This window comes from Microtus pennsylvanicus, chromosome 10, assembly GCF_037038515.1.
Source record: "Microtus pennsylvanicus isolate mMicPen1 chromosome 10, mMicPen1.hap1, whole genome shotgun sequence".
Lineage (NCBI taxonomy): Eukaryota > Metazoa > Chordata > Mammalia > Rodentia > Cricetidae > Microtus > Microtus pennsylvanicus.
Genome location: NC_134588.1, coordinates 54,903,996 through 54,930,235, shown reverse-complemented (window position 1 = coordinate 54,930,235; position 26,240 = coordinate 54,903,996). Strand labels below are relative to the sequence as shown.

The 26,240-nt window shown below is 45.2% G+C and overlaps 3 protein-coding genes across 5 annotated transcripts in view; 2 read left to right on the top strand and 1 right to left on the bottom strand.

The window, feature by feature from the left end:
* Dnm3 (dynamin 3) overlaps positions 1 to 3,635 on the top strand; it is a 471,739-nt gene extending 468,104 nt beyond the window's left edge. The window contains exon 21 of the mRNA XM_075988409.1: positions 3,522 to 3,635. Within this exon, the coding sequence (XP_075844524.1) occupies positions 3,522 to 3,558 (37 nt within the window). The 3' untranslated portion in view covers positions 3,559 to 3,635. The remainder of the gene's footprint in view (positions 1 to 3,521) is intronic.
* A 14,195-nt stretch (positions 3,636 to 17,830) lies between these two features.
* On the bottom strand, positions 17,831 to 20,255 carry Pigc (phosphatidylinositol glycan anchor biosynthesis class C). Of its 3 annotated transcripts, none has more exons than XM_075988402.1 (2): positions 20,186 to 20,255; positions 17,831 to 19,225 (listed from the first exon to the last, which is right to left on the bottom strand). In XM_075988402.1, the coding sequence occupies exon 2, from the start codon at positions 19,007 to 19,009 to the stop codon at positions 18,116 to 18,118; it is 894 nt and encodes a 297-aa protein (XP_075844517.1). In that variant the 5' UTR covers positions 19,010 to 19,225; positions 20,186 to 20,255; the 3' UTR covers positions 17,831 to 18,115. The 3 variants fall into 3 exon arrangements, with proteins under 3 accessions (XP_075844517.1, XP_075844516.1, XP_075844518.1); XM_075988401.1 differs by having other exon boundaries at positions 20,097 to 20,243; XM_075988403.1 differs by lacking the exon at positions 20,186 to 20,255 and adding an exon at positions 20,028 to 20,048.
* A 122-nt stretch (positions 20,256 to 20,377) lies between these two features.
* Positions 20,378 to 26,240, top strand: part of C10H1orf105 (chromosome 10 C1orf105 homolog) — a 28,412-nt gene continuing 22,549 nt past the window's right edge. Inside the window, exons 1-3 of the mRNA XM_075988404.1 lie at positions 20,378 to 20,526; positions 21,426 to 21,511; positions 24,274 to 24,361. Coding sequence (XP_075844519.1) covers positions 24,317 to 24,361 — 45 coding nt within the window. The 5' untranslated portion in view covers positions 20,378 to 20,526; positions 21,426 to 21,511; positions 24,274 to 24,316. The remainder of the gene's footprint in view (positions 20,527 to 21,425; positions 21,512 to 24,273; positions 24,362 to 26,240) is intronic.

The following is a 26,240-nucleotide window of genomic DNA, read 5'->3' as shown; positions in this document are numbered from 1 at the left end:
TGGACAGATTGCTCTTCTCAGATGCAATTTCCTTTTCGATCCATTTCCCACAAATGGAGAAGCCATGCCTTCAATGGACGGAGCCTACTGGGGGAGATTGTGGGTAGGAACCAGGCTAGTCACTTGTGTTTGGTTTTAAGCACGCTATTTTAATGTATGCTAATAATATTTGGAATAATTTCTAAAAACCCAAAGAACAGTATTGTCACTCTTTGGCACCTTTCCATTTGTATTTTCAAAGCAATTCTGCCATCATTGTAAATCTCTGCTTGATTTGTTCTCAAGATTCCCATCTTTCTGCTGCAAGCTTTTAATTACACTTTGAGAAACGCATCTAGCATCTGGTCTCATGAGACTCAACCTGACTCCACCCACATTCTTCTCCCAACTCTTGATACTGTCACACAATGGGTTGTTTATTGGTGCTGGAGTGACATAGGAATTAGAATATATGCAAGAGATATGGTCTAAAATTACTGACTTAATTCAAAGCCTCCCAAAGCGCCTCTCCTGAGCTTGTAATAAAGCTCGTACGCAGACACTAAGAGTGATTTTAACGGTATACTTTGGGAGATGGCAGCTACAATGTAAATGGCTTTTACTGAAAGAAAATAAATAAGCTTACACTGACTCTTGGAGTGATAGTGTCCACAAGCTTCTTTGACTTCCTTGATCAGAAAAGCTTCATTCGTGCACCGTCCCACAGAACGAGTGTCCTAAGTCACCTGCTTCAGGAAACAGCACTTTGGGGACACTAGGCACAAGGCAAAGCCATTGGACGTGGTGATTACTTTACTGACACCAACAAAAAAGTTGTGTGATGAGTTCAAGTGCCAGAGCAAGGTGAAGTCCCAGCTCAGGACGGACATCCGGAAGCACTGGCAGCTTTGTGCCAATGGTGCCTGAGCTTCCTGTAGGCAGATCCCGAAAGACAAGGTGCATGGAAACAGAAGAGGTGCGCACGGGCACCGATTCTTACCAAACTAGGGTGGAAACTCGTCATTTCCTACCTTACTTTCTCTCCTCCCCTTTCCGGGGGGGGGGGGGACTGCGTTGACTAATTTCATTATACTTATGAGGTTATGGTGAATGAAGAAGCCAGCTATTTAAAGTTAAACTTCCCCAGAGAAGATGTGAGGACACCCCATTCCTGTTGCCTTTCTTTCCTCACTTCCCCATGATTCCGGCTCACCCATCTGTGGTGGGATGCTAAGCTACCTAAAAGATGGGCAAAGCAAGCAAGCAGAGTTTGTTTGGTGAGATTCCACAGACTAGAGAGAGCAGAGAAAGAAAACCCTCCAAGAGTTCATCCCAGGGCGAGGGCACCACCAGCCTAAATTGTAGCCGTGGGGCAGAGCTGAGAGGGTCTCATCCGTTCTTACCAATAATTTTTAATGACGTTTTCCTCTCTTTTTCTTTGCGTTTGGAAAAACGGATCTGTGAAGTTATTTTTCTGAGCATTTAAGAAAATATAACCTGCATGTATAATCTCAACTACATTATATGGGTCTGCGAATATATTTATTGAGCTCTGAAATTTGTTAATTCAGTACTCCAGGACTTTTGTTGTCTTTCCATGTAAACTACACATGTTCAGCACTTGCCTTCAAACACTCTATAAATATAGAATTCTGAAAAGGGAATAGCAAAAAAAAAATGTCATAATCCATGGCCGAACTAACAGATCCAGTGACGCTGTTATTATCAGTGGTGCTTTCCTGACAGCAACATGAACGTTCGAGACGGGGTGAGGATGAAAAGAAAGGAGCTGCTGAGGGAATGTCACCATGATGTCTAAAGCAAATTTTCTTGCTGCCAGTGAAATCTGTTTTAGGGCATAATATGTCTGATCCTGTTTCTGGGTTGGAACACCAAACTGGCTCCCATGGGAAGGTGTTCTTGGCATCTGCTCGCAGAATGTCTCTTCAACACTGTGGACTTGCTGTTAGGTTTAATGGCTCACCTCCCCACCATGCTGAGGTAATTAGAGTGTTCTACAGCCCCTTCAGAACTCAAAAATAGTTCGTTTGCTGGGCAGGTGATAAATCTCATTCAGCCTGACAGAAATGCAATTACACTTTCGTCATGAAAACACCAGGGACACCATTACCGAGATCTCTCAAAGCCCAAGGCTTGCAGGCCCCCCACAGTTGGTAGGTCAGGGACTAAGAACAAGTTTTTCATCATTTAAAGAGATGGGAGGCCTCCTTAATGTAGCCAGATTAAATTGGACTGGAGAAAAATTGGTTCAGGACTTTGCGAAAGGTAACCACTCCTCAAGAAAAAGTTCCCTCAGTTTGGTTCCATTAACATCTCAAAAAGATTTCAAAAAAGAGCAAAAGGAAGCATTTGGGGCTTTGCTTTTTATAGACCCAACTATCATCTTAGCAAGAAGGAAGTACATTGCGGGATATCTGGCCAGGTAGTTCAAGGTGAAGTCCCACAGAGGGACGGGTTTGAGATGATCTCACAGGGCCACAAGAGTCAGTTCACAGTGACTTGGTTAGAAAGAGGGAATTGAAGTGCAGACTTCTGCTGGAACCCACTGGGCGGTCCTTCTTTGTCCTGTCCTTTGTCTGCTACAAAGCTGTCCCTTGCAACATAGAGGTTTCTGTATCCCCTGGAGCTGGAAGTCATCTCAAATTCTAGTGGCTTATGTCTGGCAGCAGCACAACTCTGGACCCCGACTCCCCAACTCATGGGAAGTGAGGCAGGCTAGGAATCTAGAGAAGTATCCAGAAAACCAGAGTGTGTATACCCTGGACTTGCTTCCCAATAAATCAGGATTTTCACTGTTCCTTGCTCTAAGACAGAGGGAATTCACACAAATTCTGGGGCCACCGAGAACCAGCCTAGGCCTACTATGTTTCCTAGACTCACCCTAGGCTGCCATACTGCACAACCTCAGATTCTCAGTTACAAATTCCTAACTGTAAATTAGCTCCCGAGCTGTGCTGGGATGATGTTGCTCATTTGATCTTGAGACCTATAAATTTCCTCACTTTGAAAAATATTTCACTAGTCAGGTGCCAGCGGAAGGCCTGAGGGAGTGAACTGATTTCAGTCAACAGAACCCTATAGCACTTCCTGTCCACCATTTACATCTTCAGAAATAACTGGGGGGAGTCATAAAATTAGGGTTAGAAATCAAGTATGCAGTCTAAAAGATATATTTAATACTGATCCTAATACACCTAAGTTTGATGGCAAGGATTTAGAATGCCACAGTCTAACAGAGTAACATTTTTGAACGGGCACAAATGCCTTAGCATGCTGCTAGTGCCTTGGGAGAGTCGGGATCGCTGCTAGCTTTGCTGTGCGGTGTGCTCTCATGTCTCCTGCATGACTGTCTGGTCTCTTGCTTTATTTGGGTTTTTGTTTGTTTGTTTATTCTTTTGTTTGAATTAGACTTTTGTGGAATATTTTTGCATGCCATTATTTGGATTTATTTTATAATTTAAACATTGTCTTCTCCCTCTACATGTTTTTCCTTTTTTATTATTTTGTTTTGTTTTTACTAGGCGACCCCCTCCGGCAGTTCCAGGCCGACCTTCCTAAGCCCATCCCCCCACCCCATCATCCTTTTGTTTCCAACAATGTGTCTACCCATGGTGTTTAAGGTCTTTTGTTTGCACTATGTCATATGTACATAAAACTTTTATTTTTGATCTGTGTCTTTAATTAAAAAATAAAGTTTATTCTATATAAAAAATTACATGTGTTCATTTCTTTTCCTGTAGGAAAATAACCCAAATTAAATTAATTCATATAAGTTAATGCCAAGTAAGGTGAAAATGCATTTATCTAGATTTTTTTTTAAGAAGGGGAAATAGATTTTGTGGCAGACTTGGGGCAGGTGGGATGGGAACAGGAGGGATCAGGTGGGGTGGGAGGGATGCCAGGAAAGAGTACTGGGAGAAATGACTGCAACTGGGGGGCATCTGAGTGGCGATACAGAGACCCAGTGCAGTGGAAACTCCCTGGAATCTACAGGAGTGGACCTAATGAAGCCTCCTAGCAATGGGGGATTCGGAGCCCAAAGTGGCCATCTTCTCTACCCAGGCAAGGCTCCTTGCAGTGGAACTAGGACATCATCAGCCAGCCACAAAGCCTTCACACTGCAGTCTTATAAGCTGTGCTAGGACAATGGTGGCACAGAACTTGCAAGAGTGTCCAATCCATGACTGGTACAACTTGTGGCCCAAGCCAGGAGAGGGAGACCACATCTGACACTGCCTGGATGGCCAGGAGCTAGAGCCAGGTCAGCCCAGAGACCCAGGATAGAACCACACATGACAAAATGTCAGTGAATGATTCCTAACGAGAGTCTGTCATACTCATCCATTGGTGCCTAACCAATGTCATCAGAGAGGCTTCACCCAGCAGCTGATGGAAGCAGATGCTGAGACCCACAGCCAAACATTAGGCAGAACTTGGGGAACCCTACAGAAGACGGGGAGGAAGGATTATAGGAGCCAGAGGGTTAGAGGAGAGGACACCATCAGATCACAGCCCATGGAATCAACTAAGCAGGGCTCATAGGCACTCACAGAGATTGAAGCCACAATCACGGAGCCTGGATGAGTCTAAGCTATATCCTCTACATATACCTTATGGTTGTGTAGCTTAGTGTTCTTGAGGTGCTCCTAATGATTATGGGGGTGTCCTGACTCTTGCCTCCTACTGGGTTGTCTCATTCAGGGTTTGTGCCAAGTTTTATGGTATCTTATTAGGCCAAACTTGGTGGTTATCCCTGAGAGGGGCTGCTCTTTTTGTTTGTTTTTTTTTTTTTAACGAAAAATGGAAGAGGAGTTGATCTGAGGGAGAAGGGAGATAGGGGAAGAGACGAGGGAAAGGGGAGGGAAGGGAAACTTTGAGAAAATAAAAGTAAAAAGGAAATAAGAGTATTTTTGAGATGGTTTCATGTAGCCAAGACTGGTATTGAACTCCTGATCCTGTCTCCACTCACCCAATGCTTAGGTTAGCAGCATGTACCACCACACACAGCTCCTGAAAATGTATAGTTTGATATAGTAAAGAGCTGAATGGGAAAGGTTTACATTATTAGACCACTGTGATTTAAGGTGTTATTGGCAGAGGATAGTAGTGTATTGAGCAATAAGTTAATGAATAGAAATTACTTTCAATGCAATACAAAAAAAAAGGCAAAAAGAATGAATATCTAGGAGCCTAGAAAAGACACAGAACCCTCAATCCTTTTGCTATGCCTCCAGAAATCATATCAATAGTTATTACTGCACCAAAATGTTTTACTGTTATTTTCCTATAGCTATTATAGAAGAATAAAAAACATGTAATATTACATGTTGTGGAATGTTATTTTAAGATGTGTTACATTCATTTATATGTGAAATATTGGTTTAATGAGGCAAAATGTGTTGCATTCTTTTATGTTGAATTTGTTTAACTCTGTGAAGCTGTGTTACTGTGCCTGCCTAACACATCTGATTGGACTAATAAAGAACTGAATGGCCAATAGCAAGGCAGAGAGGAATAGGCGGGGCTATGAGGCAGAGAAAATAAATAGAAGAAGAAAAAGAGAAGAGAGGGGAGTGAGACAAGGAGATAAGGATGCTGGGGGCCAGTAACCCAGCCACACAGCCAGATGCAGAATAAGAAGGAAAGAAAAGATATACAGAAATAGAGAAAGGTAGAAAGCCTAGAGGCAAAAGGTAGATGGGATAATTTAAGAAAATCTGGCTAGAAATAAGCCAAGCTAAGGCCAGTCATTCATAAGTAAGAATAATTCTCTGTGTATTTACTTGAAAGCCACATGGCAGGGCCCAAAGAGTCAAAGACCAAAGAGTAAAAACAACCAACTACAATTACAGAGGAAACTGCACAGCTGAAACAATAAGCTCACAAAATGTATTTGACAAATTTGGGGGTAAAAAGAAAAATTATATCACTTAAAATTCATGTGCAATAAAGCATGGAAATGTTGCCACCTCAGCACCTTTCTTTAGGATGTCAGCAAAATGCCAAAGAAACAGGGTTAATAGAAGTTTGAGGGCTGAGGAAGCTTTTTAACGCATCAGTCCTTAAATAATGCCAATACTGAAATTTTAGGCTTTGAATTTTGTTTTACTATCCCCCAAATTTATACAAATAGAATGCTTACTTTGGGGGTTATGTAATACATTATGCCAACTGTTTGGCAGCTTTGCCGAAAGATTTTTAATTTAATTTGTGACTTTCTGTTTTGAAGATGCACGGGGGCTGAATTTGAACTGAAAAGCAGCTAGCACTTCTCGGATGAGAACTCTTATAAAAACGCATTTCACTGTTTAAAATAGAGTACTACTCATCAAGAGAGAATCCCTCTCTGGGATTCTGTGTTCCCCTTACTTCACTAGAATCCCACTTACATTTGACCTGGGGGAGTCTGGGCAAAGGAAGGCAAGAGATCTGGGAAGGACCTCCTTATTCTAAAAGAAGACCCCTCATTAAAACCATTTCCTTTCCATCATGGAAACCATTTAAATCATTTTTTAAGTATTAAATTCTCCATTCAAAAATACAAGCCAGCTCCTCGATTTCAAGTTGCATATGCTATGTCACCTCCCTTTTTGCTGTATCCAAGGTTCAGTGATGAACATGGTTATAGGCAACAAAGTTCAAAGACTATAAAGCAAGTCATTCCGCTGGTTCTCCTGTGCCCCGGGGCAACTGAGCTGATGCGACAAGATGCACACCATACAGCCTTTGCCTTACCTCATCCTCATGTAATAGTGTTTTTATGTTTGCGTGTGTATGTGTGTATCCTCACACATGGTGTGCAAGTATGCATCTGTTTATGAACTCCCAGAGGCCAGAGGATATCCCAGTATTCTGCTCTATCAATATCTACCTTACTCCTTTGAGTCAGGGTTTCTCACTGAACTTGGCCAGCAAGGCCCAAGCACCCCCTGCCTCTGCTCTACACAGCACTAGGGTTACATGCAAACATGTGGCCACACTTGGCTTTTTACATGGGTGCTGAGCTATAACCTCATGCCCTCAAGTTACTGCAGCAAATACTGTTATACATTGAGCCATCTTTCCAGCCCCTTGAATTTTCAAGCAGTATTCTTACTAGACAGATCTGGACACCACCAGACACAATATTCCCTGATTATTTTATACCTCTTTGCCAAGCAAAGTGAGGCTGTTAGTGCGAGGGGTCTCCTCCCATTGGTTTTGTTTTTTCAAACACTTGGTATTTTTTCACTTTGTCTAAAACCTAAATACAGATGTGGTGTTACCCTACCACTTCACAATTTGGATATTTACAACTTGAATTGACCCCCAGTGGCCAGGTAGACAGAGTAGGAAAGATACTACAGTCTTCAAGACTGATCACAACTCAGCATGGTCAAGAGGAGTTAGGGCTTCCTTTTAAAGCTAATCCTTGTATCCACTCCTTTCTCTATGCATCAGATGTCTCTGGGATTCACAAGAATGTCTTAGTCAGCAGGAGCACCAAAGAAGTAACAGAATCAAAACAGCTTTAAAATAACCAAATCAGCAGTTATCACATATTGTTCTGATAAAAGGTTTGGTCATCTTTCTGGGGAAAACCATTAATGATTCCAGTGCTGATGCTCTTGAGATCTTGAGAGCATTCATTCACTTGCTCCAACCATGACCTAATGTTCCAGAAGGTACCAATTGTGACTTCTGACAAAGAGAGAACGGAATTCACGCCAGCCAATCAAAACCCAAACTTTTCATTCCTAAAAGAATGCATGGTGCAAGATTCTCAGTCATTTAAGTGTTGGAGAGAAAAGGGGGCATCCTGTTATTGAAATTATGAAGGAGTCCCCCACCTGCTTTGGTGCCTAACCAAGAGGTACTACAGCAGATTCCTCTTGCCAGCTCAGAGAGGCAATTGTTCTGCGGTCCACAGCTCAACAAACTGAGAACACCCAAGATGGAAAAAAGAGAGCTAAAGGTAGGAAATATTAAAACATCCAATAGTTCTCTTAGAGTTTCACCACTAAATAATCGTATGTCAACCTCGGGGACCATATATACAACTGAGGAAAAGATTTCAGAACAAGTGTGGGAATCCATTGCTTTGGGCCTGAGTTGAGGCAAAATAGCATTGAACTATGCTAAGGCTTGCTAATGTGTCTATACTGTTGATAGTGTTTAGCTGCTTCATAAGACGCACTTCCTCAACTAACTCCTTAACTCTTTGTCCCAACCTTCATCTTCCAATGTGAAGACCAGGAAGCACAGAAGGGACAGGCAAGAGCATGCATCTATCTCTCCGTGGCATATGCCACTACTCTCTCATCTCCTACTGCTCACCAGCCATCAGATTACGAATCAAGGAACTGATCTATTGATTAGCTCAATAGAAGGAGCCAATGCCTTCTTCAAATCCCAACTGACATCCAGACACTGAATCCTCGCATGAGCCTGTGGGGACACTTCAGTTCAAACCATAACTAAGACCACAAAGAAAGCACTGCTGTTCGTGTACAGGCAAGGACATTTTAACAAGCATGGTAGATTTCCAGGTTCCTTATCCCATGACTTGAAAGAAAAATGTTGTGCTTGCCAACATGTATTTCATAACTGAGCAAGTAAGTATGATACAGTTTACTGAATTATTTTCATCCAGCTTCCTGAGAGTCTCAGGCAAACTTGTCTAGCTATAAATCTATTTATTTAAAAATGAAACACACAGAAAAGTTGAGATGACTCAAACCAGGCTGGGGGAGATGCTGTGCAAACATGATGACCACACTTCACATCCTCACAACCCACGTGAGGAAAGATCCTGTCGTGCCAGCACTAAGGAAGCAGAAGCAGGAATAGCCCTGGACTTGCCAGCCAGTCAGTCTACCCAGCTTGTGAGCTCTAGAGCAGTGGACGATCTGCCTTAAATGAAGGTGAGAAGAACCGAGAAAGATACCCAACATTGACCTGTGGCCCCTGCGTGAACACACACACACACACACACACACACACACACACACACACGATGGCTAAAACCAAAACCAATTTTGTGCTCTTTATATTCTAACTACAGCCTGTATCTGTGTAAATCACATTGAACTTAGACCATTGCACCATGAAACGTGCCCCAGCCCCCCGATTTGAAGGGCACAGCCAGCTGCCTCCACGTTATAGAATACACCTGCTGTTTTCATCGCTGTTGTTGCTTAAGACTGCAAGCCATGATTACATTTCAACGTTGTCAACACCTTAAGATCAAATGCTAAGACAACCAACAGGTGGCAGGCTACTGGGGGGTAAGGACTACACACTACCACTTCCATATTGTTTTTAATTCAATTTCGTGGCACTTTATATCAGATCCGATTTTCAGCCTGTTAACAACTTCAGTGGAACTCATGACTATGTTAATCATGAACAAATGCAACAGGTTTTCATCTGCCCCAGAAGGTGAGGACAGTCACCATGAAGACAAGGGGCGGGGGGGGGGGGGGCGCTCAGGGCTCTTCCCACGCACATTTTCAAAAGTACCATTTTGAACTGCCATCCACGACTTTAAGCTGGTCTGGCTCTTCAGCACTGTAGTCTTCTCCTGATTCTCGCCTGAGTGAACATTGTAGAAAGAACAGAACAAGTTTGAGCCAAGAAATAGTTTCTTCTGTCTGCCTTTTTCTCTTTTAAACACAAAAAAAGTATTCTCAGCTATGTACACAAAGGCTGCCCGGGGCCTTAAGGATCTGTTTATTTGGTAATTTTAAAAGAGTGGGAGGCCCACAGAGTTCTCACTTACCGGAGTCCAAATATGACTTGGGCCCAGCACGAGGCCACAGGCCATCCTGGGGTGGTGAGCAGCTAGCCAGCAAGCTTGGGAAAGCAGAAGCAGCTTTTTTAGTAGCCCCAAGGGACGATGTCTTTTTCAGCACTGAGGAAATCAGTACCAGGGTGGGCAAAGCTAACTTCAGGGCAGAAAACTTCAGGCTGCTCCTGAATGCCCTGGGAAGCAAGGTACCAACGGATTTTTCCAAGCCCCCTCTTTTCTTACCTCCAGTGCGGGATGCGAGAGGGGAGCTAGGCCTGGAGAGGCTGTGCATATGTGAGACCATTGGGAAACAGCTGCTTCGTAGCTCTAGCTTTCGGCCATCCTGTTTCACACACAAACACACTCGGGAGGGAAGTGGTACTCTCATTTGTTTGGTGACCGCAGCTGTTTCCCAAGGTAAACCAACTCTGATGGCACTGCGAGCCTAGGACTGAAAGAGCCCCCCGAACGTATTGGCCTGGCCTAAGCAGACCCCAGCAGACCTCCTGCGGGTTCTAAATTGTGCCTCCATTTGCCTGTAACCTCCCAGTGGAGGCAGGAATGTCTTACCTCAGGGCCCCACGGTCCATGCAAGGTTCTTCACCTTGGCTCCCAACTAAGCTGTTCCCTTGCCAGAATCAGTCTCTAGATCCTTCAAAACACACTGCCTGCTGTTAAGTTTTTCATAGTTCTTAGGAAGCCTTTGTGATTATCCCCAAAGGGCTCTAGTCAAAATACATGTCACCCAGAAAATGAGCCCATGAATCCTGCTAGTGAACCATTATAGCACCTCCCTATCCTGAGAACAAATCTGCTTCGAGATAAAGAGACGGGCCCCAAAGTCCAACTCTACCCTAACACTCCTAGCACACTATCCGCCTTGAACTCACTGATAATTGTATCATTTGCCTTTATCCCAATCGCTACGAGTCATTTCAGAACCCCTAGACACCTAGGTCTACCCTGCACTGTTACCTCCATATGCCTCTCTACAGTCCTTATCCCCTTCTCCCTGGAACCTTGAGCTTTATGAAATTGTTGCACTGTGCCCAAATGCCTAACTCCCTGCCCAGACAATAAGATCCACGGTATGTGCAGTCTGCTCTCCCGGGCATGCCATTTGATTCACCTGCCACTCTAAATATAAACAACACTCTACCTACCCTGGTTTGTGCCACCCGAGGGAACATGGCCTGGAAAACACAAACATACGTGTAAAGTGGAATGAAGGTTTATTTTCAGTTCACCAGCACCACACACGAAGGAGCCATCTTGTTCTGTGGTTAAACGCCATGGCCAAGCCAGCTTGTAAAAGACTATCTAACTGGAGGCTGGCTTCAGAGGTTTCAGAGGGCCGGTGACAGGCCGGCAGCTAAGTCTCTGGAGCACTAGTGGAAGGATTCATAGGCAGGAGGCAAGCAGAAAAGGGGAAGACCCGACTGGGCTTAGAGTGAGCTTTTGAAAGCCCCACCCCCTGTGACACACCTCCTCCAACATGGGTGCACTTCCTTGTCCTTCCTAAACAGTCCCTCAACAGGGACCAAGCATCCAAATATGTGAGCCTATGGGAGGGCTATGCTCATTCAAACCACTGCAGAAGCACTAAATATTACCGGATAACCAGTGTGATCTGCTCTCCCCAAACCCTCGGCTGCCCCCGTGCACCCCGCTCCTGCACTCCGCTTCACTCTCATTCTCACCATCTGTTCTCTCGAGAAAAGAATTTCCTCACCTCATCTTCTGCTTCTCCACATCCGTGTCCTGCACCCTACCTTCCCTCTCGGAACCACGGTGCAACTCTCTTTCCGTCCGTCCTTCCATTCACCAGTTAGATCCCAACTCCACTCGCCCACGCACTCAGGAATACTACTCCAGTAACTCCCCCCCTCCAACCCCCCGCAAGTAGCCGCACCTTACAGTGCTTTGAGGTTTTCCTAATCTCTCCCTCCTTTTCTATTCTAGTCTTGGTTGGTCTTGGAAGCTTTACTGCTACAATTTCTCTATTTTCAAACCCACTCCAAGTAAGTTAATTCAGCCACCAAAGTCCTATTCTTTTCAAGGACATGATCTCGTCCCACATGGTATGATCTTTTTTTGTTTTGTTGTTGTTATTGTTTTTGTTTTGTTTTTTGGACAGGGTTTCTCTATAGCTTTGGAGCCTGTCCTGGAACTAGCTCTTGTAGACCAGGCTGGCCTCGAACTCACAGAGATCCACCTGCCTCTGCCTCCCAAGTGCGCACCACCACTGCCTGGCATGATCTTAGTTCTTAGATTCCATCTGACCACAGTTGGTCACCCTTTGCTCCCACGGTCACTGTTTTGCCCTTGATTTCTAGGACCCAACCCTCTTCATTTTGCTCTTGCCTCCATGGCTTTGCCATCATTCACCTTCTTGCAGCACACATTGCCTTCTGTTTACACCCATTATATGTTTCCTCCTGCTAAACTGTTGTAAGTTGAGGATCTTTAAACATTTTAATTTATAGGTCTACCCAAGGCACATATAAAAATACTTATCATATAGTAAGTACATGAAAAGTATTTGTTGGCTGAATCAATTTCCAGGGCAAATATCATAAATTGCCAATGGTATAAAGTGCATCGAGATAGCCGTGGTAGTCGTTAAATATCTTGTTACTGCTCGGAGGGGGGGTATAGGGTACAGGGAATGATGCGGGATTTAAAGCCTGTTAGTCAGCCTTTAGCCCTTGAGACAGCTCAGCACCAGAAATGCAGAGCATGGGCCTAACCTATCAGCATAGCCTTAGACAGTTTCCTGCTACTCACTTCAATTCTTGATCACCTAAATCATAAAATGGAAATGATCTCCGTCACTGGACTGTTATGAAAATAAAACAACCTATACACACAGTGCATAGCACAGCGTCCGGAACACAGAACACTGTGGTGTGCTCTCAGATGTAGGGATTATTATTAATCAAGACCCCATTTACTATTTGCCTCCTGAGTTTATTGGGGGCCTCAGACCTTTTTCATGAATTCTTCAGTAAGAATTCTTCAGTAAGAATTCCAAGCCACAATCGCTACTGCAGAGGTATAACTGTAACTTCCACAAGAGGGCACTGTGCCCCAGGCCTACATCACTGAATCCCAGGGATTTGAAATACTACATAATTGTGTAGCGGATGCCCTCTGCCGACTTGTTTACTTTTTCTTGTCCTTGGGCCTTTTTGTGCTTGGAAGTTGTAAATGATAGCCTTGTGTCCTCATGTATGCTCAGCATGAACGTTTAAAGCCAGAGCTGTTCCCAAATTTTTCTGACAAGTTCACAGCCCATAGATTTTCAAACAGCACAACACTGACACAAACCTGCTTATCAAGGGAGTCACTGTGTTACCACACACATAACACGCGTCTTCCAGCTCCCTGCTTGGCATAAATTGGCTACAGCACAAGACAAAATTAGTAGGCTTATTTATTTATTTATTTTAACTCCGCTGCAGTTCTATTCTTCCTTGATCCTCTCCACCCCAATTTCAATGCCTGACACCTGTGTTACTTAGTTTTCCACAGCTGGGGAAAAAAAAATCCCTGTGGTAGTCAAGCTGAAGGAGAAATGAATTCCCTTGACTCGGTTTCAGAGGGTGCAGCCCATGGCTGGTTGGCTCTCTGCCTGTGCAGTAGCAGCATGCCACGGTAGGGAGCCCAGGGAGGAACAAAGCTGCTTATCTTGAGTTACTGGGAAGTCAAGTCCAATATGCCTTCCAAGGCATACTCTTAGAGACTCCACCTCCTTCCCTGCCTTTAGTCCCTGAAGGATCTAGCACTACGGGTGGAATCATGCACTTAGCACATGAGCCTTTGGCAGACAGATAAGATCCAAACTATAGCAGCTCCATTTGAACAAGGTAGGCAAAAGGGCCTCCTCCTCTTCCTTCTCTTCCTCTTCCTCTACCTCCTCCTTCTCCTCCTCCTCCTCCTCCTCTCCTTGCTCTCACTTGCACAGTCCCTCTCTAGCCTTCCTTGTACCTTACAACAAATGATAAGAAGCGGTGCTCAGAGAGAGGAGTGAAATGGTAGAAAAGCAAGCTGGTGGCTTTTGATATAAACAAGAACTCGACAGCTTGAGATAAAATTATAATACTACTGAACTCCGTCCCCTGTTGTGTCCCCCTGAATAGAATATTTACCGTAGAAATCTGAATCTTGAATATATGGCCTCACCTTTTCAGTGTGGCTTGAGTTGAGGCTGGCTGCAGTACTGGGTTTAAGGGATGAAGTGTTCCCAACAAGGGCTGTACTAGGTCAGATGGATCATTTTCTAGGCATGAATTCCCAGCAGTCACAGGAAATGGGCATGCCACAGGTTAGTCTTGCCATCCCAATAGCAGCAGGTAAGGGCTCAGGATTTCTCAGTAGTAAAAAGCAAACAGAGCTTGACTTTTTTTCATTCTCCCTAATCCTTTTTAGGATTCATTTATAGTGCTGGCCTGTGAGACTTTCTTGAAGAAAATGCAGAAATTTGGTAAAATTGTATTTTCATTTGACGCAAATTTACACTGAGGCCACTTCAGTGTTTTCTCTACTGTAAGTCATGATCCAGTGGACAAATTCCTATTTGCTTTTACTCTCTGACACTTTTTCCAGAGTTTGAGGAATGCTTGGTAAATCTCTACCAGTGAACTATATAGCCCTACCGTGAGTGATGCCAGAGGCCATGGTCACACCTCTTTTGACTATTCCTCCTGGGCTGAGTTCTAGTGCTAATCCATTTTCAGAAGGCTGCCTCCGGTCCTTTGATTTTCATCATTTCGGTTACTTAATTGGCCGTTCTGTCACCTGTTTCCAATTCCACTACTGCCCACTTGTGGCACAACTAAGCTGTAAAAACCAGTTCCAAAACAAAGAGCATGTGGTTCTATTTGTCTCAATATCCATCCTAGAGCATGCTTAGGATTGTGAGCCAGTAGGCTCGGGGTGCAGCACACAGTGCTCCGCTCATCTCAAGAACCCCAAATGTAGCCTATCCCATTGTTATTATCTGCCCCGTGCCCGGGCTCACTGCTTAGCCCATGGCAGTTAATAGACACACCAGTCTGCTCGTGCTAGAGTATCTGTACCTATCCTGCCTCCTCACCTCTGCTTCCTCTCTACACGAGATTAGCAAATTTCCTTTTTAAAAAAAATCACCAAATCCACTCATTCCCATGCCCATTGCCATACTCTCCATCCAGACCCCCACTTTTCTCCAGTATTTCCACAAGGGCTTTCCATGCTCAGCCTCCAAACTACTGCCAGTTTTTAGACTTCACTTGCATACAAGGTTTCCTAGTACTTATATATAGTATCTTAGCTTACCTCCTTTGGAAAGTCCCTGAGTTTGCCGCTGAGTACAGGATACTGCAATACATAGTATGCTCTCTGTGACCTCAATCCCTGTCATTTACAATCCATTTTATCCTGTGCTTCTGTCCACCACCAGAATGCATTAGGTCCCTTTGGAACACATGATACTACCTACCCTGGATTCTGCTTGTGGCACTGTCTTAGTTGGGGTTTCTCTTGCTGTGAAGCAACAGCATGACCATGGCAACTCTTATAAGGAAAACATTTAATTGAGGGGGCTTGCTTGTAGTTTCAGAGGTTCAGTCCATTATCACCAGGGTAGGGAGCATGGCGGCATGCAGGCAGACCTGGTACTGGAGTAGCTAAGAGTTCTACACTTGCATGCAACAGGAAGTCAACTGAGACACTGGGTGGGATCCTATTCATAGGAAACCCCAAGACCGTCCCCACAGTGACACACTTCTTCCAAAAAAGCCATATGCACTCCAACAAAGCCATACTTCCTAATAGTGCCACTCCCTATGAGATTATGAGGGCCAATTCCATTCAAACTACCACAGGTACCACTTCTTCCTACAGCTCCATTAGTACACAGTCTCTGCTGCACCTTCTCCCTCATATTCAAGGGCACCCCAAACTCTCCATCCCCCATCACCTCCACACTGACTTTCTAGGACCACAAATATGAGTAATATGGAGTTCTGGGTGGGTCCAAATAAAAGTCACCAAAAAGAGCTAAAAAAACAGCAGACATATTCATTCGCCCCACTATTCTTCAAAGTGGTTCAGTCTTTGGAAGTGTTCTGTCCACGGCCATGAGTTTCCTAAAGCTGACAACTGGAAACCTATTCAGATAAGTCAACGTATTAAAACATGACGCACACCACAGCCTTCACAGTTCTTTGCTACATCCACCTACCATCCATTGATGTGGACTATGGAACAATTTGGGCCATTGTCAAGGCACAAAATGCGCAGTCCATTACAGTGGATGGATGCTTTGGGGCTGGCTCCATGCGGCAGTTCCTGCTTCCTTTTTCCGCCATCACCAAGGGCCCTTAAGTTTCAGAAAATGGTGTAAATGATCTTGGCAGACAATCGCTCACTTTTGTTTTTATCGTGAAACAATCTTCACCAATCACAGCAAACATCAGGAAAAGAATGGGATGGTAGCTGCAGACTTTAGTTCAAAACCTTTTCAAGACATTTGTGAAAAATCAGAAAACCAGGAAGCATCACTGCACAGCGTGCTGCTCTCTCGCTTTCTAAGCTGGAATGACTTTCAGCAGAGGACAGTAGCAGTACGTGAGCTCTCACAGCTGGGGCCAGCCACTCTGGAAAGAACCTGATTCACTTTGTGCCACAGGCCTCTGCAAATTTCCCTACATTCCAATTATCATGACACACCCGGAGTGCCTTATCCAATGTGCTCAGGACCAGAAATATGTTGGACTTTTCTTTCCTCGAATTTTGAATTTTTTACGTAAAACGATAGCTTAAGAGTGGAACCTATCCAAATACAAAATTCTCTTATTTTATGTACACCTTATATACAGCATGAAGACAATTTTATGTTTCTTAAAAAATTTGGGCATGAAGATTTCATGCCCAGTGTAGAATGTATAGAATGTAGAATTTTTCACAGGGTATAACACTGATGCTCAAAACCTTTACGATTTTGGAACATTTTTGGTTTCAGAATTTTGCAATTGAGATATTCAGCACTAGTACACTTCACACACAGCTCATCTAATTGCCACAATTCTTAAAGATGAAAACTGAGAGCTGAATAATCAGCTAACTCAAGACGTCACAGCTTGCCCCATCTTTAGACAAACTGGATTGCTCATAGCAGGCTACAGAGAGCCCAAGTGACTGTATCAACAAGCTGAACCATTCAATTCTCCTCTAGCCTTCTTTCCTCCTCCAGATGTCTGTAACTCTAAATCCCTATCACGTTCCCACCTTTGTGCCGTGGCTAACAGATATGGCATCAAATGTAGTCATGTTTTGTGCAAATGTGCTTGTAACCTGGATTAAATTTAAGACAGCTTACAAGGCTCATTCCACAATAGAAAGCATATTCACAGCTATCGAAGTATTCATTTTTTTCAGAAATTCCACAGGCATGAAGCCCAGACTGAGGAGAAGCAATCACTTTGGGAGCAGTAGCAGCTGCCCTCCTGGACACAGCTGCTCGCTCCATCACTTCCAGTTCTTGCTGACATCACTTTTCTGCTCTTAAGGGCTTTCACCAGCCATCCTCCAAGAGTAAACGTCACCTCTTGTTGCCTAATGGTTTCAGATGAACTCTCTCCAGCTTCTCTCAATGTCTCTAGCATTGTGTTTCTGTGACACGTCACTCTCCTTGACTGGCTATGTGTACGATCCGCTAAGAACTAAAACGACTTCTGTGGTATTGGACAACCAGAGACCACCATCCTGGACTCTCAAATTCGGGCCCTAGATATATAAAGGTGGCCCCTAGTGTACAGAAAAGGCTCGATAACTGGTTACACACACCTACTACTCTTTATTCCACTTTCTGTCTTACGCTTTCAGAAAAACCATGAGATAGGGCCAGTGTGCTGGCCCCGCTGGTAAAGACATTTGCTGCCAAGGCCTGAGTTGAATGTCTAGGACATGCATTCTGGAAAGAGAACACACACACACACACACACACACACACACACACACATACACACACTCTCTCTCATATACACATAAATACAGGTATTTTTTAATACGAGACAATTCAACGGGTGTTACTTTTTTAATAAGCAGAACCCTCATTACATTATTTGTTACAAGGAATAAAGAGGGACAATAATTCATGATGGCACCAGAAAGCTTTTTCACAAAATAACTGAAGAACAAACACCTTCACTAAGCCCTTGGTTAAAAACTGCTTTCTTCTGATCTCTGTTATACCACCCAGAACAGCCCTCTGCTTCAAGAGTGGAACTCTGCCTTTAAATGTTATACTGGTTAGGTTCTAAGTCTTTCAGCTTTCTTAATACTGCAATGAAGGTCCCCAGCTTAGCTAAGAAACCTAGACAAGTCTTCTTTAATTTCAGCCTCATCCCAAGGCCCGTGAATATTTTCCTTAAAGAGCTGCAGGCGGATGAGGTAGTAAGGGCAAAGACATGAAATGGAAATCAGTAGGAGGGCAAAGAGTATGGCTCCCACACCACTAATGGACAAAAGACCCCCAAAAGCTGAAAATGCAAAAAGCAGGGTGACCCCTACATAGCTTCGTGGGGTATATGCCTTCAGTTTCTTCTGTAACATGGGCCACAGTGCAAAAATCTGGATGGCAAATGTCACCATAATGAAGGCGTGCAGTGACCGGGGGAGACGTGAAGCCAGGCAAACAGAGGCAAAGATGGCCATGTTCAAGGACAGTGTGCTGGATACAATCGCGGCATTGGCACCGTAATCAAAGAAGATGAGATGGCCTAACAGCATAAAAACGGACATGGCGTAGATGGTGTCAGTACTGACAGACTCCGTCAGGGTCTTCAGCACGGGTGAAAAACCGTAAGTGAAAGTAATGAAGACCAAAGTACTCTTCAGGTCAGCCCACCGGGTCCGCCCGCTCTTCTTCCGTCCATCGCCTCCATCGATGAGATCAAATAAAATATACCCAAGCAGTGAGGATGCCAGCCCAGTCCCAAAGAGCCACTGGGGGGCCAGAAGCCCCTCATCCATGTACCACCAGATCACCACAAAAACACAGACACTGCAGAGCTGCTGGACCACCACGCTGGACTCGAACACCACAGCCCAGTACTGGTATTTCCGGGCGTAGATGTTCTTCCGGAGTTCTTCCAGGAATCTTTGGTCGACATAATTATCAGGGAAGGGCTGCCGCTCATACAAAACCTTCTGCCACTTGACTTCTTTGGTGTCCGTGACATGTTGAGCGCACATTATCTCATCCTCTCCCCGAGTCCAGGCCGGTTCAGTCTCCCTCAGAGAAGTCCAAGCGAGTCTAGCTCTCGACAAAGCTGCAAATTAACACCTCTCTGGAAATGCCATGCTTGTTGCCCTACAGGCGCTTGTTTCTTTCTTGTTTACAAAGGCTGCGATTCAGGCTAGGCCTGCAATAGATGGGTTTGTTCTGTGAGGAACAACTCGGCTGAATTCCTAGAAAAAGAGAGATCTGTGAATACATGAAGGCCTGGGAAGGTCATGGTAGGATTCCATTACAATCAAAACAACTCAGTCTACTGAAAGCCTAAATCAATTGTGCACGGTGACCTAATTTGAGGCATTAAAAATCACACCTCAAGTTTTAAAATATGATCTTCACAATTGATATCTGCATAACATCACTGATTCAGAACGCTAAAGTTATCATTTAACCGTCACGACCTTACAAGTTAGTACCCGTCACACTTTACCTAGTAAAACAGCTGAGTTTCACATTGGTTGGGTATTTTTGTCCCAGGGTAACAAAGTGGAGCCAGAATTCCAACAAAAGTCCACTATCAAAGTTCGTGCTTCTCGTTATCTCCTCTAACAGTCTTAACTCTGGCATTCATACACCTAAGCTATGTACTATTTTTGCATGATTGTATTTGCAAGTTATGCAAATAGACAGGGACAGAATCCAAAGCTGTTACCAGGTTCCCAAAGGCATCGGAGTAAGTTGTCGGCCTCATGACAACAATAATCTGCACCATACGGAAGAGTATGATATCTACAGTTTTAGCCCAAACCAAGAACTCAAACCTCCCTTGTTCATTAGCTGAGCTTACCATCCTTCAGTGTTAAATCACCTTACTTAACTGAAACAGCAAGGAAAACTCAAGAGTCAGAAACATGAAAGTCATTCAGCAAATGAGAAAGAAAAAAGAAACCTCCTGCCGGACCGTCTTTATTCCATGGAGACCAGGCTAGAATTTTGCTCCCAAAGCCAGACACCCTGGAATCTACCCTCACGCACAGGGACTTCTAGGTTTGAGGGGTCCGCGTCACCAGACGGAGAATGGTCCGGTCTGGTGCTGCCACTCACCCAACCGGCCTGCCCCGCTCGCTGCCGCGGCCCCTCTCCCAGCCTCGGCTCGGCGGGACCGGCCCGACGTGAAGGAAGCCGGAACCCACCTGCACCGAGCTCCTAGGGGTGCACGACTGAAATGGGCAGTCGCCCAGCGATTTCTACATCCGGGACGCGGGGTTGGAGGGTACTTCTGTGGAGGAGCACTTCCGGGTAGACAGGTCTCCACCGCCCAAGCGTCCGGTACGGAGACGCTGCTGCCCTCTACTGGCGGCTCCTCTTCCGGAGATCTGCTCAAAGTCTGGGATGCGCTTTGGGGGCTCCAAGGGAGGAGAAGCCAGGGATAGATTCTGGGCCGTGGAAGAGGGATAACAACCTCAGTTGTTGAACTTGTGTGATTGTCAGGCCTCAGCTAAGGGACTTTCCATGCATTCAAACCTTCCTACAGGTACAGGTGACAGCCCGGGCTCCTGGAGCTATGGTAGAGACCTCAGTAACTACACAGAGAAAGCATATCTCAGATCTCATGGAGCTTTCTGGGCACTGGTCTTCACAGAGACGATGTGATCATACGTTTATATTTGTCCAAAGTCAAGCAGCTAGATATTAATTGCAACTAGATCAAATACCCAAATGTGGATGATTCCAAGGCTCGATTCTTTACTAGACTTTGCCACCTAAAAAAGAGGGTGGAGTGCCTGGGGTCTGAAAACATGGCTAGAAGATCAGGACAAGAGATTGCTGGAAATATTAAAGAATTTATGAATAGGTGTAAGTACAGAGAGCTGAAAATATATAGATTACAGGATATAGTGGACACGAAAGTCAGAAAGCATGAACCCATTATTAACTGTGTCGCTTTGAGGAGGTAGCACTATTTTCACTTTGAACTCTTGGTTTGTAAACCAGAAAGGGCACGTAATTGTTCTTGGCCACTTACGGGGTGGTGGAAAGACTCGGGTGTAAAAATGCCTTGTCGAATGTTGATTGCTGTGTGGTTGCTAGTAGCTCACTTTGCTTATTGTCCTGCCAGCACTAGTCAAGTGTTATAACTGTTTTAATATTTTTAATTTTATCTGCACATGCTTCTGTGTGTAGGCATGTGCTCCTAAAAGTAGGTACCTGTGGAGGCCATAGAAAGGTTCTAGGTCCCCTGCAGCTATAGTCACAGGCAATTGTGAGCTGATAGGAGTGAATTAAGAACTGAACTTGGGTTGTCTCAAAGAGGAGAGAGTGCTTCTAACCGCTGAGCCATCTCTCCAGCCCTGTGTCCTCTTTTAAGATTTATCTTTATTTTTCCTAAGTGTGATAACCTCTGCAAAATTGTCTCTTCCCCTTTCTCTTTAGGCCTTTGTTCCAAAATTCGACAAGGTTCCTTGGCTTAGTGAGGCCAGCCTGGTAAACAAGCCTCTGGTGCTCAGCATCCCTGGAAGGTAAGGCCCAGCTTCGGGGGACCTCAGTGGGCGTCTCCTCAAGGGGGAGAGGTGCATGTGATCACTGGAGGAACCGGGTCAAGTCGTGGAAATCAGAAATGCCTCTGGAGTTCTCGGACAAAGCTTATGCTATGTAAAGGCCTTGCTAGAGGAAATGAGACCCACATAACCTTCCTTCCTGACTCCACTATTCAAACCTAGACACTATCTCTCAAAATACTTCCACATTTTCCTCCCCTGGTTTAGTTTCCAGTCTTCAAACTGTCAATTATCAAAAGTCTAGAGCTATAACATCCTGTCTTTAAAGAGGAGTAGCTGCTGTTTTTTACTTGGGGCCTTCTCCAGTTTCATGAGTCTCCCACCCCACCCTACCGCACGCCCAAAATCAATACAGAGCATATTTCTGTCTCTGAAAACTGAGGATTTAAATGTAGGGGGCATTTCAGCTTCCATTTAAAATAATTAGGTTCTTCATTAATCGCTGCCCCTTTTCGTAATGAAATTGTCCCTAGGTGTGATGATAAGTGGCTGCTCTGGGGGAAGAAAGGTAGGTTGAGATATGATGGAAGGAGAGGAAGAAGGCATCGGGGGATAAGCAAGGAAGGCACAGAGGCTGATTCATAGGCTTGTCGTAGCTAGGACAAGCATACTTTGCGAGAGCTTTCTTTCCTGTTGATCATTGTCGTGCATTCTTAAGTCTGTAAACACATCACTGCAGTAGGGCCGTCCCTTTGTCTGCACGTTAAAATAATTCTCAACAAACTGATAGAGGGGTTTGTGTATCTTCAAAGCAAACGCTTGAGTGCCTATTGTTCAGGTGTGTGTGTGTGTGTGTGTGTTTATCTGGCATGAGCAATCAAAGGTTCAATAAGTCAAAGGTTTGCTTCAGAAGTAACAAAGTAATATACGTATTAAGGGCTGACATACCTCAAGAATCATCGTGAGTAATGACAACTCATCTTTTTAAACTGTGCTATGTCATTAGTTCACATGCTGGTGACAGTCACACGGAGGCCACACTGAGGCTGGTCAGGTAGAGGTGGCAATGAATGGGAGAACTGACCAAAGGTGACATCCTGCCCTCTGCCTGAGTCAGTGTTGCCTCTGATGTGTGAGTCTGGGGCCCAGATATGCTGGGTTTCCTAAAATCTGGAAATGTTCCGTTGCTAGTGCTTGACACCTAATAAGTTAACCCCCGCCCCCTCCTCTGCTGACCACATTTTGGCCACATTTAGTGATTAGATGCTCCATATGGCAGTAAGAGAAATTCTTCTCAGTCATGTTCTAAGACGGAAGCAGCAATCTCAATCTCTGCTTGGAGAAATGAGTCTACTTACCTCACCAATCTCGGGCTGGACGGGACCTGTGCAGTGCCCTCAGCTCTCAGAGGATAGGGCAGGAACATAGCTTATTGGGAACAGAAAGACGAAAATTGATGTTTAGCTGTCTATAAGGACAGAAACTCTTCATTTGTCTGGAGTTTCAGGTCCCAGAATATTTGTTTGGCAGTGACTTCTCTAACCCCTTGGGGGAATAGTTGAAAGCACTCAAAGTATTATGTTCCCTTGGACAGGCAGATCCAATAGAATGGTTTAGAAAAGGTAAAGGAATGTTTAGTGAAATGCATCTCAGAACATTCCAGCTTCAAAAACACTCTGGAAACGCAGGTATGAGGATGGAGGTGAGGCCTGTAAGACCCCAGGAAGTGATGGGGAAGGGCCTGTACAAAGCCACTTCCTCCCAGGACCACTCTCCCAGCTTGGCCCGACTGTGCTGGAACCACACTCACTGCCCAAATCTGCTCAGGACACAGAGGTCCTGTTAATGAGAGATTATCGTGTGCTGAAGCAGGACTGACCTGGCCTTCTTGTCTTTCCTGGTCACTTTTGGGATAATAAATCCGAGGCAGCCCATTCCCATAGCTGAGAAGCCTGTGGAGGAACTCACATCAGCTCACCCCCCCCCAGGACCAGGGAGGTGGCAGGAAAATGAAACAATGGCTACTTGATGAGCCCCACGCTCCTTCACATGAACAATGAACAATGGAGTCCTTCTCCCTGAAGAAGAGCGGTGTTCTTGGCAGGGCACAGCACTCCCTGTTTCCATTCCTTGGATGGCTGGGGCATGCCCAGTGTCTCACCACCCCCACACCAAGGCCTCAACCCCTAACAGTGGGAGGCTAGGGAATCCTGCGGAGACAACTGGTGTGGCCCTGCCATATCTCCATGTCACCTAACAGCTGGGAGGAATGTGCCAGTGACAGATAGCCTGTGGGGGAAAGAGGGAAATTGTTTGAGTGTGCAGGGGCATAAAGTCCAGGCAGCCCAGCTAGGCATGAAAGGATTCGTTCTTGGTCTTTGTTAAAGATTTCACAGCCATGCAGACACGTTGAAGAAGAAACCTAAGGTGCATTTCATCCCGTGCACTTTTTGCTTCCAGGGGCGATCTTTCCCTGATTTGCTTGTATTCCATCTAGGACTGTAGTTGGTTAGTTTGAGAGAGAGAGAGACAGAGAGAGAGACAGAAAGAGAGAGAGAGAAGCCAAAGTGGCCTAAGAGGACTGAGTGTATATGGGAGTGCTCCATGGCCTGAGCCGCCATGACCTGAGCCTGCATGGCCTGAGTCTTGATGGCCCGAGCTATGCAGAACTATAGAACTGGAGCAGGAGGCAGTGCAAGTCCCCAAGCCGTGTCTCTGAAACAGCTGGGACCTCCATGGCTTGGAGACTCTGATTCTAACTTCCTTTTGCTTTCATCACTCAGATATCATGCCTCTGCCACTGTTCTGACTTTATCCAAGAAGGATATGGATTTGCCAAATTTGCTTCAGGTTCCAGATGTCATATTGAAGGTACTCAGATTGTTTTAATTGAATCCCACTGTTGTCTTGCCTCGAGCGTAGAATGTTTTGTGAACACTATATCTTTTCATTGATCCCTAATATAGACTGTGAATGTATTTCCTGTCGCCTTAACAAGAGTCTGTGCCTGGCACATCATCAGTGCTCAATGAATATTTATCTGTTTAATTACATGAATTTGTATCACCACAAATAAAACCAGGTTTTATTTGTTCTTACCCTGACTCAAGTATTTTAGTATTCCAGTATGCTATAACTAAAAATAAATAATGTTAGAAATGCCAGAAAGGGAAAGCAGAAATTATGGAAGAGTCTGCCAGAAGCCCTTCAGAGACGGCATCTCGGCATCTAATGAGATCGTTTCTGGTTTCTACAGACACTAACCCAGCCTCTTCCCGGCCCCCAGGAATTATGGCTGTCTTCCCCAAACTAATCCCTACACCTGTGGGGCTTTCTGTTTAAAACTCCCACACTTCCCCTCCTCCCGCAGAAATCCCATACAGCTGATTGCTGGTGGCCCCTCGAGTCGCTGTGTGGCGCAGAGGCATCTGAGCCGAGGTGCTGGAGCTGTCAGCACTTGCAGAGGGAGGAAGGACACACCTGGTGACTTTAGGGATTCTTTCACTTGTAAGGCTGTAGGCATTCTCGGGGCTCTTGCAAGGTCGTGCCTGAGGGAGAGTTCCCTTAGCACTTGGCCAAGTGCCCAGCACGTAGTATGCGCTCAGTTACCATAAGCAACAATTATTAGGAGCCCTCATGTCAGTCCCTGAATGCTAACTGAACGCTTTTTATTTATTCTAACATGATACAGAAATGAGTAGCTCGTTTGCAGCCCACAGAAATTCAGCAGGGGCAAGCTAGATGAGATGAGTCTGCGATACGGAAATATCAGAGAGTGGCGCAAAGTGCTTGACATGGAAGTAGGGATGGTCACTCCAGGCTGGGAGGGGTGCGGAGAAAGGGAGGAAGTGGAGCCTGCATGGCTTGAAGGTAACACATTTACACCTATAATCCTGAGCCAGTTTAGAGAAAGAGCAAAAGAGATTCAGGGAAAGGACGGAATATCAGAAAGATGTGGAGCCTGAGAGTGCAGGAAATGCTTGAAGAATACCCAAGAGTCAGTCAGAGCTCCATGGAAGGGGAGCAAGGCTGCTGTGCCCAGCCAGAGCACAGCCAACCCATAAAGCCACGAACTGTGAGCAGACATTCCACTAGTCCCCCTCACATCCTGAACTAGCCAGGCTGCTATGACAGCCTGATGAGGGGAGAGAAGGGAGCAGAGACTGACCACAGACAAGAAGCTTTCACGCCCCCAAATCTAAGCTATTTAGACAAGCTCTCATCTGCTCTCAGCTGCCTGTTCCACTCGGCAGAGGTCTGTCTGCTCAGCGTCTCAGTGCACAGCCTAGACACTAAGACACCGATGCACCCCGTGGCTTTCCTGAAGACGACTAGAAGCCTTCCTCTCGCGGTGCCTAGCATTTGGTGTATGCAATACTAGTGTCTGGCCACTAGGGAGCAGTTAGGAGCAACAACCTTCAGCAGCCTGACCAACAGTAGTTCTGAAAGACCAATCTCTGGGCAGACCTAAGAGGAATCCCAAAAGCCCTGCTTCCAGCAACAGTGAGAAATCCATGGGGTTTGCCCTCATTTTCGTCTTATTAGGGTCTGTCCCTTCACTGCTGTGTGTGAGAGAAAGGTTGGAAGGGTCTCTGAGGAGTCTAGGATCCTTGTTCTGTTAGGCACCATGCAGTGCCTGAAGTCAGACCTCCAGAGTATGCTATGAGCTACCAATCCTTGCCTCATGTATGCAGGCTCAGCAGCTGCTCCTTCCCAGACAGAAGCTATGTGGTGCCTCAAGGGAGTGGAA